The following is a 16,595-nucleotide window of genomic DNA, read 5'->3' on the forward strand; positions in this document are numbered from 1 at the left end:
CTTCCTCCCATTCCCCGCACCCAGCAGCCACCATGGCCACTTTTCCCACACCAATGCCACATTTTCTCTGTGGACCTTGTATAGATGATTTTTGACAAGCATGTGAAGCTGCCTGGACAAACAGCTAAAAGATGTTAGCATAAGGGGCAGCCTTCAGGGGTGCAGCTTGAGGAAGCGTTAACAGAGCAATGGACGTCTTAGATCTCCCCACTTAGGTCTCTAATGTTTCCATAGAGAGAATTGCTTTTTTCCCCTGCTTTACTAAGGTTAAGACCCTAGGTTACAAAATATCTAGGAACGATAAATTTAGACAAACTGGACTCACGTCTCTAATTCAGAGTACAGAGCCTAACCAGCATCGCGGGCTGCTTTTCTCAGTTCTGCCTCTGCCAGCACCACGGCTGTGTGGTATAAATCAATCGCTGTGTAGTTTCTTCTCAAGTGTAACAAAGAAGCTATATAGAACAATTATCCTTCACAGGTGAGTGAGAAAAATTAACAAGGACTGTAAAGCAGCTGCTAGAGAGGTGATAATGAGATGTCAAACACAAAAGGAGCTCAAGAGATTTTCTCAGATTGTTATTTTTAGATATTGAAAAATCACAACTGACTTGGAGGGATATGAATCAGCTTGGCTCGTTTAGAAAAGTGTGCTAATAAGGCAAGGCCAGGGCTAAGAGTTTAATGTTACATGGCCCAGTCAGCAAGCTTTGGCTTACTGCCTCGGTATCCTCATCTATAAGATGGGGATAATAATATGAAATCAGGCTACTGGAACAATCAATGTAAAATTGCTTACTTATCACAAGTGCCTGCCACATGGTAAACACTCAAATACCAGCAGTTAACATTAGGGGTGGTAGTATTAATAATTAGCTCACAAAAGAATGCAGGAGGGAGACAAATAAAGCTCTGCAATATACAGACAACAAGAAAAGCTTAAGAAAGGATGGTGAGTAATGACCATCACCAAGTACAAACAGTGGTCTTGGCCTGGTGGACCCTGAGAGAGAGGTTGTCCTCTGATGGAAGCAGGTGCCACTCTCATCAGTAGGTGCCCCATTAAGAATGGGCTGTGTTGGGAAACGGATGTGGCTCAACCAGGTGGGCTCCCTTCTGCCATATAGGAGGTCCAGGTTTCAATGCCCAGGGACTCCTAGTGAGCACAAGCTGGCCCACGTGGTGAGCTGGCCCATGTGAAATGCTGCCCCAACGCAGGAGTGCTGCTGTGTGGGAATTTCGCCCTGTGCAGGAGTGCCAGCCCACGAGGAGAGCTGGCACAGCAAGAAGACACAACAAGAGACAAAGAGGAGAGAAAATAAGAAGATGTAGCAGAACAGGGGAGCTGAGGTGGCACTAGAGAGTAATTGCCTCTCTCCCACTCCGGAAGGTCCCAGGTTTGGTTCCCAGAGCTGCCTAATAAGAATACAAGCAGACACAGAAGAACACACAGGATTGGACACAGAGAGCAGACAACAGGGGAAACAAATAAATAAAATGAATCTTAGAGAAAAAAAAAAGAATGCCATGGTCAACTGGCACCTGCCTTAGCAAATACCCTCACACCCAATAAACTAGAAGTACCCTGGACTCACGCAACTCCACAGCTCCTTCTGACACTCCTGGGAACACAGATAAACACCTTGGATTTTGGAATATAATTAGAATACACATACACATTCAAACACAGGTGTACACATGCCTACGTGCACAAACTAAGGACCAAAGAACTGAACTCGAAGCCAGAAAATTAGATTCTAGTCCATGTTCTACAACTCAACCAGCTGTATGCCCATGGGCAGTTTCCTTATCAATAAAAATAAGAAAATTCCCTGTTCTGCTTCCTCCGAAGAGTTGGATCAAATGAGAAAGGGCTGGACAGGCCCATCTTAAATGCTACTAAACAAACATAAAGCCAGAAGGGCAGCAAGAGTAGTCTAAACAGGAGGTCTGGTTCCACCAGGGCACATGACCTAGGAGGACGAGGCTGAGTCACTCACCAGTTGCCCCTGAGTGATGTACTTCTTCCACCAAAGATAAGGGCGCATGGAAGGGACAGATGACAGACCATAGTACGAATACATGAGGACGTGGATGAAGCTGTTAAGTGTGGCACCAAAATAAGCTGCATGAACAGAAGGGATTTGAGGAGAATACATGAGTGTTTTATAATTCAGTGCTGTTAATCACATTCACTACGTTGTGCTACCACCACCACCATCACCATAACTTTTCCATTATTCCAAGCAGAAATCCTGTCCTCATAAACGTTAATTTCCAATCCCCCTCCCATAATCTGTTACCTACTTTGTCTTTATGAATTTGCATACTCTGATACATGACAGATATCACACAGTATCTGTCCTTTTGTGTCTGGCTCATTTCATTCAGCATGTCTTCAGGATTCATGCATGTTGTAGCATGGATCAGAACTTCATTTCTTTTTATGGCTGAGTAATATTTCATTGCACATATATACCACAACTTGTTTCAAGATTCTTTTTGACTCAGAAAACCAGATGCTTTTGAAAAGGAGATTGCCAATACTGCAGTAAGCACTGCACAAACATGTGATCAGAATTCAATTTCTACCTGGGTAGGCAGCCATCAGGAGGTTTTAAGCCTATTGATCACCTGTACCTGCCAGGGTATACAACTAACACAGGAGCTGCTATACTATCTGCCCTGACTCCAGCACCGGCAAGCTTTGCATCAGACCCCCACCAACTCTTAGAGGCAGCTGCTTTTATTTACATGTACCAAACATGCTGCTGCTTTGAAGGTTTGGGGAAACAGCTCAAAGCTGGCCATCTCTACAGATTTGCTAAGGTTCAAAGGGTCGTTGAAGTTATACCCCGTGACTAATAGTGCTGAGGTCATGTCTTTGTTAATAACAGAGTCCAGGTCCCTAGGGATACAAGATCCATCTTATCTCATGACTTTCAAATTTCCAACAGGACCACTCTCTTCAGATTCTGTCCTCAGTTATGTTCCCCCACCCGCATAAGCAAAGAAAAAACAAAAACTGTTAGGCTCTTCCATGTGCAGTCAGAGGTGCACAAGGTTAGTATGAGTTTCTACGGCTGGCTATGAGAATAATTTTGACCATGGTGGCTTGGACAGCTCACATCCATTATCTGGTTCAACTTCTCATTGGCCAGGTGGGGCTGATTAAAACGTCATACTACAAGTTCCCTGAAAATTTCAAATAGTTCTCAAATGTAAGGAGGTGGTTTCTTTTAGAAAGTTGGGTCAGTTAATCCACGATCACAAGGTGGGATGGGATTGTGGGGGGAAAAAAAGACACTAAGGAGGGAGCTTAGAGTCTGAGTTCCACCAACCCTTCTAGTGTCTCAGTTTTCTCATCTGTAAACCCAAAGGAATTGCACCTGGGAAGTCCTTTCCGGTTCTAAAATTCTGTAACTGTATGAAACTTGGTGGGCCAAGTTAATTAAGGAGGGCTATCCTGGGGGAAAAAAACAGATTGGAATAGACTCAAAGGTCCTTGGGTTAATTCTTCAGTGTTAGGATGACAGGAATTTTGATTAGGACATTTGTTAAAACTTTCAAGCCAAACCTGAAGTGACAACTGTAATCTGTGAATATTGGTAAGAGATTTCATATCACAAACTTTGCAAAAACCAGACAAATTCTTCTGAGAGAAAATTAGCTTCAAATTTTAGCTCTTGTCATAGAAGACACCTTGATAAACATGCGTTATGGAATGTGAGGGTCATTCCATTAGAATATGTACAGACTTTCTAATGCAACATTAGCTAAAGCTTTATTTCATAATTAGCATCGTTTCCTGGCACACACTCAAGGGGTAATTCCATTTTCCTGTTCTGCCCATCATGCAAACAACTTTCCAAATCTTAAGAAAAGGATTAGAAAAAACCTAGGAGAGCTGCCCTCTGGAACAGAAAACACTGTCACTATTTATTAATGTGCCTCAGGCTGGGAACTCGGTACCTCCTTGCCAAATCAGCAAACCATTTTTACTAAACTCGGCTTATTGAGTGCAAAGGCCACACAAACAACCATTTAAAAGGCAACTAGGAGGGGAGCAGATGTAGCTCAGTGGTGTCAGTGCCTGTTTCCCTCGTACGAGGCTCTGGGTTCAATTCCCTGGTACCTCCTGAAAAAAAAAAAAAAGGAACTGAGGAAAGAAGGTCAAATGTTTGATTTATGAATAATCTCCAGAAACACCACCTTTCTAAAAGCCTTAGTTCCCGTGCAGCCTCTCTGCTCACGCCTCCCCCGCCCCTGACCATAGAACACTCACAGTGGCCGCAGGGCACCCAGTTCATCACAAACCACCAGATGTTGAGCATGGTGGCGTGGTGGTACACGTGCAGCACCGTGATCTGGTGGTTGTTCTTGCGCAGGATGAAGAAGAAGGTGTCCATGAATTCTATTAACTTGGAGAAGTAGTACCACCAGAGGACGTGGATAATCTAAGAGGAAGGGATTAAAAGGATTTACAGCTTATTCTCAGTGCTTCCCTGAGGTGAACCTGCTCTGACTTGCACTAACATCCCAGAGAAGCCCAAGAACCCCACTTGGCAGCTCTTGTTAAACTCTGTGAGCAGATTTAACCAAAGAACATGTTGGAGGGAAGTGTGACACGACAGCAGGGAAACTTTTAAAAGGGCACTGACACCCTTCATGGCTATAATAAAAACAGGAGGCTCAAGGTTCAAAACACTGAAATCTGCCTATTTGCTCTGGGAGTGGTCTGTGGAGCCATCAAAGAGGAAAACCACCTGAAAGACACTTTGATTTCAGGGACCGGCATAGGGAGGTGACAGCACAGGGCAAAGAAGAAAAGGAATCACAACTTTCAGGGTCAGATTCCTGTGGAATTAAATATGTCCAACAGGTGTCCTAAGGAAATGCCTGCCCATGCTGAGATTCTACTGTCAGCCTTTTATTAAAAGTTAACAAACAAAAAATACACAGTGGAATTCATATTCCATCTTTAACATCACATTTAGAGGAATGATTTTAAAATTTAAGACATTAACCTTATGTAAATATAGCATAATGCTGATCAATGCCTGCAATTTTTTTTTTACTGTTACCAAGTTTATTCCGTAGAGAGATAGGCATTACTTATTTAATGCCCTTCATATTCAAATTTTCATACAATGTGCATATATTGTTTTTATTTGTCAGAAGGATTACCTGGGCAATGAGATTATGGGTCAGTTTTATTTTTGTTTACCAAAAAAACCCCACAACAACCCAAAACCATAATAAACGCTGCTTGAAAAAGACAGTACCTTCATATCGGCTTCTCCCCCGCTGCGTGTGCCCTGACAGAAGAAGTTGTATTTGCCTTCCCATACTCCTGTCACTAGCTAAAAAGAAAAGAAGAAAAAGCCAGTCACCACCAACATCAGAACCATGTACAACCTTACTAAGTTAAATTCCATTTCAGAATCTGTCAAAATTTACTCTGGGCTGTGCTGAGGCAGGCAAGTTTGCTCTGAGAAACACAATTACAGGGATGTGTGAACAAAGGCAAAGTTCTAAGGGTTTGCGCCCCGATGACACAAGGGATAAACACGGCTGCAGATTAAGTGGTTGGCCTGGATTCACCCCGAAGGCTTGCCTGCCTTCAGAGACCTTCCTTTACTAATCTCTTGGTCCTTCCTTAGAGCCCTGCAACTGTGCTCCCTCCACTCCTCCCACAGGTGGCCTCCCGGTGAACACCACGCCTTGTGCTGCCTGCTGCCCTTCCAATTATGGGTTTCTGACCTGAGCCAATTGTCAGTGTTACCTGGCAGTGATTTCCCAACACTTCCTAAAACTCAGCTGAGCTCAAACCCTTCACAGTATAGCTTCCTTGGAACTGGAAGGCATCTTACAGATGACCTTGCTCCTGGGGTGCAAAGGAAGGTTTCTCTTGAGAGCCAGCTCTGGCTCTGCGGGGTAGGTGCCTGCGAGGAGGAAGAGGGCTGTGAGCAGTGTGCAAGCTCATGGGGAGAATGGGCCAAGACCTGGTATCCCAAGCAGACACTGTATGTCTTTATCTTTTCCAGGCTGTATATTTATAACTATGAAACTGAGGCCCTGGGTTTACAGCAAGTCAGTGGCAGAACCAAGGTCAGATTATCTTTAGAGTAAAATAGTTCCAAAGTGCTATTTTCCAATCCTGGCTGACCCACCTGATTCTGACCCTACTAAGCATACTACATATTAACTGAAGGAAAAGGCCAAACGGGAAGGATATTCCATATCAAAATACAATCTCCAAGTTTCTTTGTAGGCAAATAGCTGCTTTAGTCAATTGGGCCAAGCCACTGGTCCGGAACTCTATGCCGTGCAGCATCAGAATCACCTGGAGGGCATGTTCCCCAAATTTTCTGATTCAGTAGTCTGGGATGGGGCCCAAGAACTACACTTTTAAGAAGCTGCCAGGTGATACAGATGCTGCTGGTTCAGGAATCACACCTGGAGAACAAAGCTGTAAACCTGGGGATAATTTAGTTCAACTTCCCTTCTTCATTACTTCCTGATGCTGTGGCAGCCCGTCGACACCATGAATTACATTCCTGCAGACTGAGGAAACCATACCCATTTCTCAGAGGAAATGGGTAGAGGAGCAGCACTGTGGCATCATACAAAGAACCCTGGAACTGGAGTAGCAAGCTCTAGGTTAGAGACCTGGCAGTATCACCAGCTATGCACCAGTTTCCTCATCTGCACAATGGGGAAGACTGGCCTAGATGAGATCTCAGAGCCCAGTCTAATAGTCCAGAGGGAAAATTTAACTGACTACCCTATGCATCTCCAAGCTGTGTGTGTGCTGTAGATAAACATGAGATGTTATTCTTTGTTATGTAAACTGTGGCTCACTGCTCCTCTGCAGTTTTCTCCTGAAACCAAAGGCAACCTTGAATTTTCCTGATGACCTTCCCTCTTTTGGCCAAGTGGTGGTCTAACTGGGGAGAAATATGAGATGGCAAGGATGCCTGACCATCCAGTATCTGACAGGAGGAATTGGCCAATGGTAGTGGTTTAAAGAATTGTGTCCCCAGCCCATTAGCATCACATGGGAACTTGTTAGGGCCCATCCTAGACCTACTAAATCAGGAACTCTAGGCCTGAGGCCCAGCAGTCTATGATTAAACAAACTGTTTAGGTTATTTTAATGCAACTAAAATCACAAACCACTGGTTTAAAGTCAGGGTTCTTAAGTCTTTTAAAAAATTCTCAATGTATTTCAATGTGTGGCTAGGGGTAGGAACCACTGATTTCGTGCTACTGAACTTTAAGTAAGAAATGGCTCACGTGCCAGTAGGGTTTTGGTAAAGATGTAACTGGGAACACAGAAGCCACGAAGATACTCACGGCTGCAGAACCCTGCTGTCCTTGAAAGAGCTAATAATGCAAGAGTTTAGCTTGGTGAGCAGTACGGATTCCCTCCAGGCAACGTCAGGTGATTACAAGGATCTGAGGACATACAGCTATACTGCCACTCAGGCTGCCCTCAGAAGCAAATGTCAGGAGTGCACGGAGCCACTGCACTCACACTGAACACCCTGCCTAGAACGTGATTTTTCTTTTATTATATGTTCTTGCCGTTTTCCTTCTGCTTAGTCATCTTCTACACATAAAAAAAGCATTAGGCGTTAACATAATTTCCATGGCCAACGAAACTGCACCACATTTAGGGGCTCATGTAGGGAAGCATCATTTTTTGATGAAAAAAAGCACAGGATTAGGAAGCAGATTTGAGTGGTAGGACTAGTTAGCTAGCTACATCAAGCTCTAAGGACTGAGGTAATTCACTGGCATCTTGATTCTTTTGACAGTAAAAAAAAAAGAGGTTAGACTAATTCTCTCTAAAGGTACACTTCTAATTTTCTACAATTTCTATGTTGACTTTTAAAAAAATGACCACAAACTATACTACACGATCTTTGAAAAGACAGCACTCACACAGTAATTTATTGGAAGATATATTATTTTCCTGGTCTTACACCACTCTCTAAAGTCATGATCAGCAGTTAAGTATATCACGAGCAGACCAAGTCCCAAGAATCAAGATACAAAGGCTGAGTCCAATGTGGAGCTGGGAAGAGGGAAGGCTAGCATGTGTGTCTTCAGATCGCAGGTAGAGAGAAGGATGTGCATCTGACAGTGTCCTTCTCTAACCTAAATGGGGTTTAAGACCTAGCTTTCCCACATTTAGCTCTTCACTTGTCAAATGGGACAAAAATAGTCATACTTGCCTCCTTTTTTAGAGATTTATTTTATTTCTCCCCACCCCTCATGTTTTTCACTTGCTGTGTCTGTTTGTCTTCCTTGTTCCCTTTAGGGGGCACTGGGAGCCAAAGCTAGGACCTCTGATGTGGGAGGGAGGTGCCTAATCACTTGAGCCACCTCCACTCCCCGCTTTGTTTCTTATTTCTGTTTTTCTTCCCCATGTCTCTTGTTGTGTTATCTTATAGCATCGGCTCACTGTCTTCTTTAGGAGGCACCAGGAACCTCTGCTCCCTGCTTCTGTTGTCTCTCTCATTATGTTTTTAATTTTTTTCTTGGGCCTCTTACTGTGTCAGCTTGCCATGCCTGCCGATCATGCCACTTGCTGTCTTCTTTAGGAGGCACTGGGATCCGAACCAGCAACCTCAAATGTGGTAGGCAGGAGCCCAGTCGCCTGAGCCACATCTACTTCCCAGTACTTGCCTCTAAAGTTGCTGTGAGAAGTTAACAAGATGATGTCTGTAATGCTTTTTTAAAAAAATTTCTTTCCCCTTCCCCCACTGTCTGCTGTGTCTGCATTCTTGTCAGCAGCACTGTGTCCCTTTTTGTTGTGTCATCTTGCTACACCAGCTCTCTGTGTGTGAGGCGCTACTCCTGGGCAGGCTGTGCCTTTTTTGCGCAGGGTAGCTCTCCTTACACAGCACACTCCTGCGTGTGGAGCTCCCCTACATGGGGGACACCCCTGCGTGGCACAGCACTCCTTGTGTGCATCAGCACTGTGCATGGGCCAGCTCATCACATGGGTTAGGAGGCCCTGGGTTTGAACCCTGGACCTCCCATGTGGTAGGTGGATGCTCTGTCAGTTGAGCTAATTCCACTTCCCTGTAATGCTTATCTTATAGAACCTGGTACCTAGGATATAAACAATAAATGTTAACAATTACCATTATTTCACTCATTTCAATTGTGATACTTTCTGCACCCATGCACCTCCATCTCTAGTTCTCAAAATCCTATCTATTCTTCAAAGTTCAGTTAAAATTCTATTTTCTTCATGAATGCTACCTTGAGCACTCTGGCCTGAAGTCTCTTCTCCTTTCCTCTAAGCTCACCGTGCCTTGACTCATAGTTACTTGTTCATATGCTCCCTTTAAGCCCTTTGTTAATGGGCTTTGGGAGGGTGGCTCCTGCACCGGCAGAATCTAGCCCCTGGGCCTGGACACAAGAGGTGCCAAACAAATATTTGCTAACTAATGACAGAGGATTCAAGGCACTGTTTCCCACTCTTCCTTCCCATCTGTTACCCTCCACGCCCAGGTATAGGCCTAATGTTTTATTTGCAGAAAGAAAAAAAAAAGAGGCTTCATTTCATTTCTGCTTTGTAACAGAACAATTAAAATTCAGGAAAGTATTTTAATGAGGCTTGAGTTTGATGATATTCATCTGAATTCTGTTCACCGGACAAAACCTTTCCTCCTCATGCTTCACACTGGGGATGTAGAAAATCCTCAAAATTCCTTGTCTTCAGAAGGAAATGACTACTTTGACAGACCAAGTACCTGAGGTAGAGTTACTCATCTGAGAGCCTAAGCAAACCTCCACAAAATGGGCCATTATCGGAGGACTTCTGCTCCCTCAATCGCCCTGTCAGAGGAGATCCCAGAGGCTCTCAAAGCAATGGACTGATCTTCCCGCAGCCCGACAACACAGCAGAGGAGACACTGCTCCAGTCATAGTCACATTAGCCACCGTTTCCCTTTAGGGCTCAGGCCTGGCTTCTTCCCAAAGAGCGGCTTTGTTCAGTTCCCCAGAAAGTCATCAAACTGCTTGTAAGACATGGCAGAGAGGGAGGACCCAGGATCCCAGACAAAGGCGATTCCTGGAGGTGAGGAACTGAAAGTAAGAGCAGGCTTTATAGTTTCTACCTGGGGCTTCTTGGAATCAGATCAAAAGAGGGCATGACTGTTATTATAATGAAAAAGCAGACCGCAATGAACAGACAGCCACTACCTATGCAGTTCCCAATACCAGCGATGACTCCAAGAGCCACCGAGGGACCATTATTTATGTGGCTTTTCCAAGTAATCGAGATAACAAACAATGCCACTGCAAAATCATTCGTGCTTTCTCCTTTTCTTGGAGTAAAGCAAACTTTAATTAGGCCAGGAACATGTGAAGGGCTATAATTAAAGCCTAGCTAGAAGCTTTCTTCTCTCCTTATGAGACAAATTAAGTAAGCAATGGTGCTTTCAGGCATCTTTTCATTTAAAGAAGACAAGTTGGGCTAGTAGTACAGCTGGGTCTGGATAACGCAGTTCAAGGAGTGAATCATTTCTAACAGTGAGACTTTTCCCATCCAACACCATCTTTAACCACAAATGAGGTTTGTAACAGCAGGATAACCATTTCCACAGTACTTTCTGGAAAGCTACCAAAGCATCTCTGGAAAACAAGGTCATTTAAAACACCCAAAGAAAAACAGAAAAACTTCGTTCTGGGAGGTCCTTATCAGTCAAGGTGTCCTAACAACAAGATAGCCCGTTTCCAAAGGGGCTGGCTACTTTTAGCGGTAAGAGCTGGGTGAGTTGTGTGCTTACTAACCCCTAAGTAGAAACAGAATGAAAGTGAGAACTGAGATTATCCAGACAGGACAGTATTATAGGACTTGAAGTACTCTTCTAAGCAACCCTACCAAAGCGTGTGTGGCTGACACACTTTTACAACTGTTTTTAGGGGATCTCCCAGTGTATATCTGTTCCACCTGGTACGAACCCATTTTTTTTCAAGATGAGGAAACAGAGACGGAGAAGTGTTTCGAGTGGCCCAAGGTCATGTGGCTTACAGGCAATCCGAACTCTTAGCTCAAATGCAATCTTAAACAAGAGGATCAAGTTCCTTCAATTTTCCTTGTCCTTCTTTTGAATCCTTAGTAAGGGCATGGCGGCGATATACTATCCATGAAGGCTTGTGCAGAAAAGTCAACCTTTAGCTTCATCTTTGGCGGATACGTGGTTTAAAATGAACTATGTGCTGCACTAATTTCCTCTAGGGTTTAGCTGGCCAATTTTGGCAGTGCCATTATGGAGTAGAGTCAGGTCAAAGCAGGTGGTTTTGAATTTCAAACCTTTCATGTCCAGAGCCTAAGGATGCCCACTGTGATAATTTCACACCCGTGACCCCTAAGAGTGTGTGTTTTTCCTCTCCTTATGATCAGGAACACCCTTGAGTTACAGCTGAATGTAATACTCTTGCTTAAGTCATAGGACAGGTTCTGTACACTTGAGAAGTCATGAATAACAAAGCACAAAGAAACAGCTTGTCCTCAGCCCAACCTGAAATAGGTATGACTGGCATTTTCACTGAACCCCAGCCCTGTCCTCTTATGCCAGCAATCCTATTCTCTCTGTTAAGACCTCCTAGGACGTGGTTTCTTGTAGGTTGCTTCCACATAATCAGTGAAATATGCTCACTTTATACTTCATGGGGTAATCAGTGTCTGGGGGGAAAAAAAACCTTGAGCTAAGACCAAGCATTCTGAGGAAGTATTGCATAAATGGTTAGGAGCACAGACTTGAATCCCAGCTCCAAGCTGGAACTTTCCCCTATGTAGAAAGAGGACTGCAATTGCATTCAAGTCATAGGAGTGATGAACATTAAATGAGTTAGCCTAGTACGTGGCACAAGGTAGGCACTGTGTAAGTGTCTGCTATGAGTCTAAGCAAATGTTCAGAATTTCTGTTTGCAATGCTTGTAGGATCCTGACTAGGTATGAAGTGAGGTTGCTGAAACTGTGTAAGCAAGTCCCAGCCAGAGGACCCTCTGCAGGAATTAAAGAAAGGTCTCTAGCCTACCTACTGATTCTTGCTTCGTACAGTAAGGTTGGCTGAGTTGAGGGTTTGGGGGGTGATGTGCTCTTTTGTTACACCAGCTATAAAACCAAGTTATCAGAGGTTTTCAGGTTAAAAGAGTCAGGACTGGCCTTAGACCAAGCCCAGCCCTCCTCTCTATTTGAAGGCATTCCCTTCCCTCCCCCTGGCTCTGGGTGCAAAATGAAGGGAAGGGTGTCTGGGCTACATCCATTTCTCCATTCTCCCTACTATAAAATACTCTCATGGCAATGTCAGATAAACTGAGGGGCAAGTAACCAAGCAGGGTGTTTCCACTTCCAGAGAGAAGGGAAGTTTCTTTCTGTGTGAGGAGTCTCAGTTGTGAGAAAACTGAGAGTGCTAAGTATTTTAGGGAATGGTCAGGCCTTTCCTTTATATAAGTATTCATCTCACTAGACGTTTTAACTTTTCTCTTATCTCTGCTAAATGGAAAAGAGCAGAATAGTAAATATCTTTTCCAGGGTATTTTGTTAAACAATCTTTTTTTTTAAACATTCAATAATTGCCAGGTCTTTAAGTATTTTTCCAAATCTTATTTTCCCACAATAACGTATCTATTTTAGGAAAGCCTGAAGGGAAAGAAAAACAAGACAGTGTAGAATATGTTTCCAAAGCAACTGCTCTGTGGTTCTATGGGAAGACCTTCAAAACCAGAGCCCAGAGAGGAAACGCCTGTCAGGTGCCCTGGGAGAAGCTTTAACAGCCCCACAATTAGAGACAGGTTAGAAAGAACAAGCAAAATATCACTCCATCAAATGCTCCATTTCTTTCAACTTTCTAATAAAGAAGCATCAGAAATCTTCAAAAGAAGACTCAAAAAAATACTGGCTTCTGGTTTTGGCAATGGGGTTAACTGAACAAAAGCAGCCTCAACTTTCCACAATAAACACACATACAGAAATGCTACATCAAACACAACAGCGCATTTCCAACATCTCCGTGTCTAAATATAAAGTGAAGTTTATCCCCCAAAATTAGTGTTTCAGAAAAGAGGCAATTTGCACTCATTCAAATCCTTTTTAAAATCTTTCTTTTATTCGAGGAAGACAATGTATCTGAAATGACCCCAGAAATACTAGTTTGGGGTACTTACAGAAGATACCAGACAAAACCTTTTTTTTTTTAAAGAGAGATAAAGAAATTTCACATAGAGTTAGTAATTAGTCCCAGAGTTATGACCTCATGGATGTAGCTGTAAGCAAACTTTGTAAAACTTAAAAAAGCAACACAGCAAAAGGTTAAGTTGAAGATCATTGTTATGTACCTATAGCTTGGGCGTGTGTGTATTTCAATATTATGGAATGAAAAAGAACAAGAAGTATTGTGAAAAATCCAAAGTGGCCTTTTTTTGACATGAAAAATATGTAGTTATTTAAACAAAAAACTTAATGGATGGGGCTAAATAGCAGATTAGACACTACTGAAGAAAGTATGAGCGAATTAAAAGAATGTTGCAGAGAGATACAGAGAAAGACATAGACAAATACGAAAAAGGATATGTAGAGGACCAACTGATAATGTTTAACACACGTCTAACAGAAGCTCCAGAAGGTGAGAGAGACGCCGTAGTCAAGGAGATGATGCCAAATTACTTCCTAAAGTAATGAAACATAAATCCTCAGATTGAAGGCACACAAGTCCTGAAAGAGATCAATAAAAATAATCTCTACCTTTGTACTGAGGCACAGTTTTATTTTTAAACTACGTTTTTAAAGTACCTGAAAAAAATTACCTACAAATGAACAAAAATTGGACCAAAAGAAGGTTTTTCAACAAAAATAGAGGCCAGAAGACAAAGGAATAAACCTTCAAAGTGCTGACAGAAAAACAGCTGTTAATTTAGAATTCAGGAACAGACATGGCTCAAGCAGCTGAGCACCTGCTCTCCACATTGGAAGTCCAGGGTTTGGTTCCTGGTGCCTCTTAAAACAAACCAACAACAAGCAAACAAATAAACAAAACCAGCCAGGGGAGCTAATGTGGTTCAGTGGTTGAGCACTGGCTTACCACACGCAAGGTCCTGGGTTCAATCCTGGCTCCGGTACCTCAAAGATCCACACAAAGAACAGTTCTTAGAGGTATGGCTATGCTTTACCTTCTCTCCATTTCTACTCCTTTTACAATCCTCCGCCATCCGGGGACTTGCAAGAGCCGGACCTTCTCAGGCGCAGTTCTTTGAGCTGTCACCGGGGCATTCAAAATGGTCCAGCATTTGACATACCACCGTAGGTTATACTACAATATTGCTTCTAGCAAAATTAGGCTATCCTGGATGCCTGGTAATAGAATTGTTTACCTTTATGCCAAAAAGGTTGGGAAAGCAACAAAATCTGCATGTGGTGTATGACCAGGACAACTTTGAGGTGTTCACGTCATGAGACTTAACATTCTTAGGAGGTTATCAAAAAGAAAAAAACATGTCAGCAGAGCCTATGGTGGTTACAAGTGTGCTCAATGTGTCTGTGATAGGCTCAAGCATGCTTTCCTGATTGAGGAGCAGAAAATCATTGTGAGAGTGCTGAAAGCACAAGCACAGTCAGAAAGGTAAATAAGAAAAAAATGTGAAACTTTTTTTGAGAAATAAAAATCACAGGCTTGTTTAAAAAAAAAAAATCTAGGCAGTGGACTTGGCCCAGTGGTTAGGGCGTCCGTGTACCACATGGGAGGTCCACGGTTCAAACTCCGGGCCTCCTTGACCTGTGTGCAGCTGGCCCACGCACAGTGCTGATGGGTGCAAGGAGTGCCCTGCCATGCAGCGGTGTCCTCCGCGTCGGGGAGCCCCAGGCGCAAGGAGTGCACCCTGTAAGGAGAGCCGCCCAGCGCGAAAGAAAGTGCAGCCTGCCTAAGAATAGCGCCACACACATGGGGGGCTGACACAGCAAGATGACGCAACAAAAAGAAACACAGATTACCTGCTGCTAACAACAACAGAAACGGACAAAGAAGACACAGCAAATAGAACAGACAACTGGGGTGGGGGGGGGGAGGGGAGAGAAATAAATAAAAATCTTAAAAAAAAAAAAAATCTAGGATTCTATGCCCTGCTAAATTAATATGCAAATTCAAAGGCAAATAAAATGATGTTCAGAGACTAAGAACTTACCACTCACAGAAAGAGCTACTTCAGAACAATGAACCTCAAAGGAAAGAATGGATCTCACAGATCAACATTAAGCAAAAAGGAAAAAAAAAGTAGACACTGACTGCAATGTTGATGGTTTAGGAGCTAAAAAACAGGTGAAACTAAACACTTTAAACACTTCAAAACAGTAACATGGAAGATGAGGTTTCAGAGAACAGAAATGTTTTACTTTAGACTTCATTAAGTCAAGGAGGAAAGCTAAAAATTTATGGGTAACTACTAAAAGAAAAGAACTGGAATTAGTAACATTCAAACCAGTAAAACAAAAAAAAGCAAGAATGAATATAAAAATGTAACAAAATAGGAAAGGAGACAAACAGGGCAAAGAAAATATACACACAAAAAGGTGATAGAAATTATTCCAAAAATAACCATTATGCTAAATGAAAATGTATTAAATTTGCCCATTAAAAGACAAGAGACTGTCAGAAATAGCCATTCCTTTTCTAGGTGTATAACTGGAAAACAAAAAACCAACTATCACCATTTGCATAAGGAGACATTTCTAAGAATGCTCAATGCAGCATTGTTTAACTGGAAACCACACATAAATAACATGACTGCTTACAGAAAACTAGATAAAAACGTCATAAGTTCTAAGAATGAAATAATACAGAGAAGTTAAAATTAATTAAAAATTTATGATTCAACATGGATTCATCTCAAAATGTAATATTGACTGGAAAAAACTTATTTGAAAAAGAGTATGAACGCTATATACCATTTATGTTTATTAAAAAAATATCCTCTCAGAACACAGTTTGTATTGTCATGGATACATATATATGTAGTAAAAGTATAAAACACATACAGAGAAAAAACATAGTAACTTTAGAAGAAAGTTATGTCTGAGAAGGAGCTGTACTTTAGATGCATTTTTGTAATGTATTATTTTTTAAATTTTAAACCAATAAATTGTCAATATTTGTTAGGTATACAGGGTATGATTAATATGATATTTCCCCTATTTTGAAAGAGTTTCAAAACTAAAATCTAAAAATTGCAAAAAACAGTAGGTTTTGGATCTATGCCAATATATACCCATCTATCCAGTTAGCAATCATTTTTTTAAAAAATCATTATTTTAAATGTTTTTCTGAATGCTTGAGAGAATGGAAATTCTCTCACACCACATCATACAGTTCTAACTGCAAGAGAATAAACATACACAAATACAGAATAATCTTCTTTGAAATCCATGATTTATCTTTACTATTTTAAATAATTAAAAACATGTTTTTGACATTTGCTTTTTTCTATCCTAATATTCTGCATACATTTGGTGGAATAACCAACCACAGTAACAATGGGAAGAAAAAGATGTGGAAGGAACATTTTAAGAATCCCAGCTA

General features: G+C 42.1%; 1 protein-coding gene across 2 annotated transcripts in view; it reads right to left on the reverse strand.

The window, feature by feature from the left end:
* Nucleotides 1–16,595, reverse strand: part of ELOVL5 (ELOVL fatty acid elongase 5) — a 97,258-nt gene that overhangs the window by 20,612 nt on the left and 60,051 nt on the right. For both annotated transcript variants that reach the window (XR_011650072.1, XM_058306892.1), the window contains exons 4-6: nt 5,286–5,363; nt 4,286–4,457; nt 2,001–2,125 (exon numbers count right to left, since the gene is read on the reverse strand). Coding sequence is in view for 1 of the 2 variants with exons in the window: in XM_058306892.1 (XP_058162875.1) it covers nt 2,001–2,125; nt 4,286–4,457; nt 5,286–5,363 (375 nt within the window). In the remaining variant the exon portion in view is untranslated. The remainder of the gene's footprint in view (nt 1–2,000; nt 2,126–4,285; nt 4,458–5,285; nt 5,364–16,595) is intronic.

Source organism: Dasypus novemcinctus, chromosome 11, assembly GCF_030445035.2.
Source record: "Dasypus novemcinctus isolate mDasNov1 chromosome 11, mDasNov1.1.hap2, whole genome shotgun sequence".
Classification (NCBI taxonomy): Eukaryota; Metazoa; Chordata; class Mammalia; order Cingulata; family Dasypodidae; genus Dasypus; species Dasypus novemcinctus.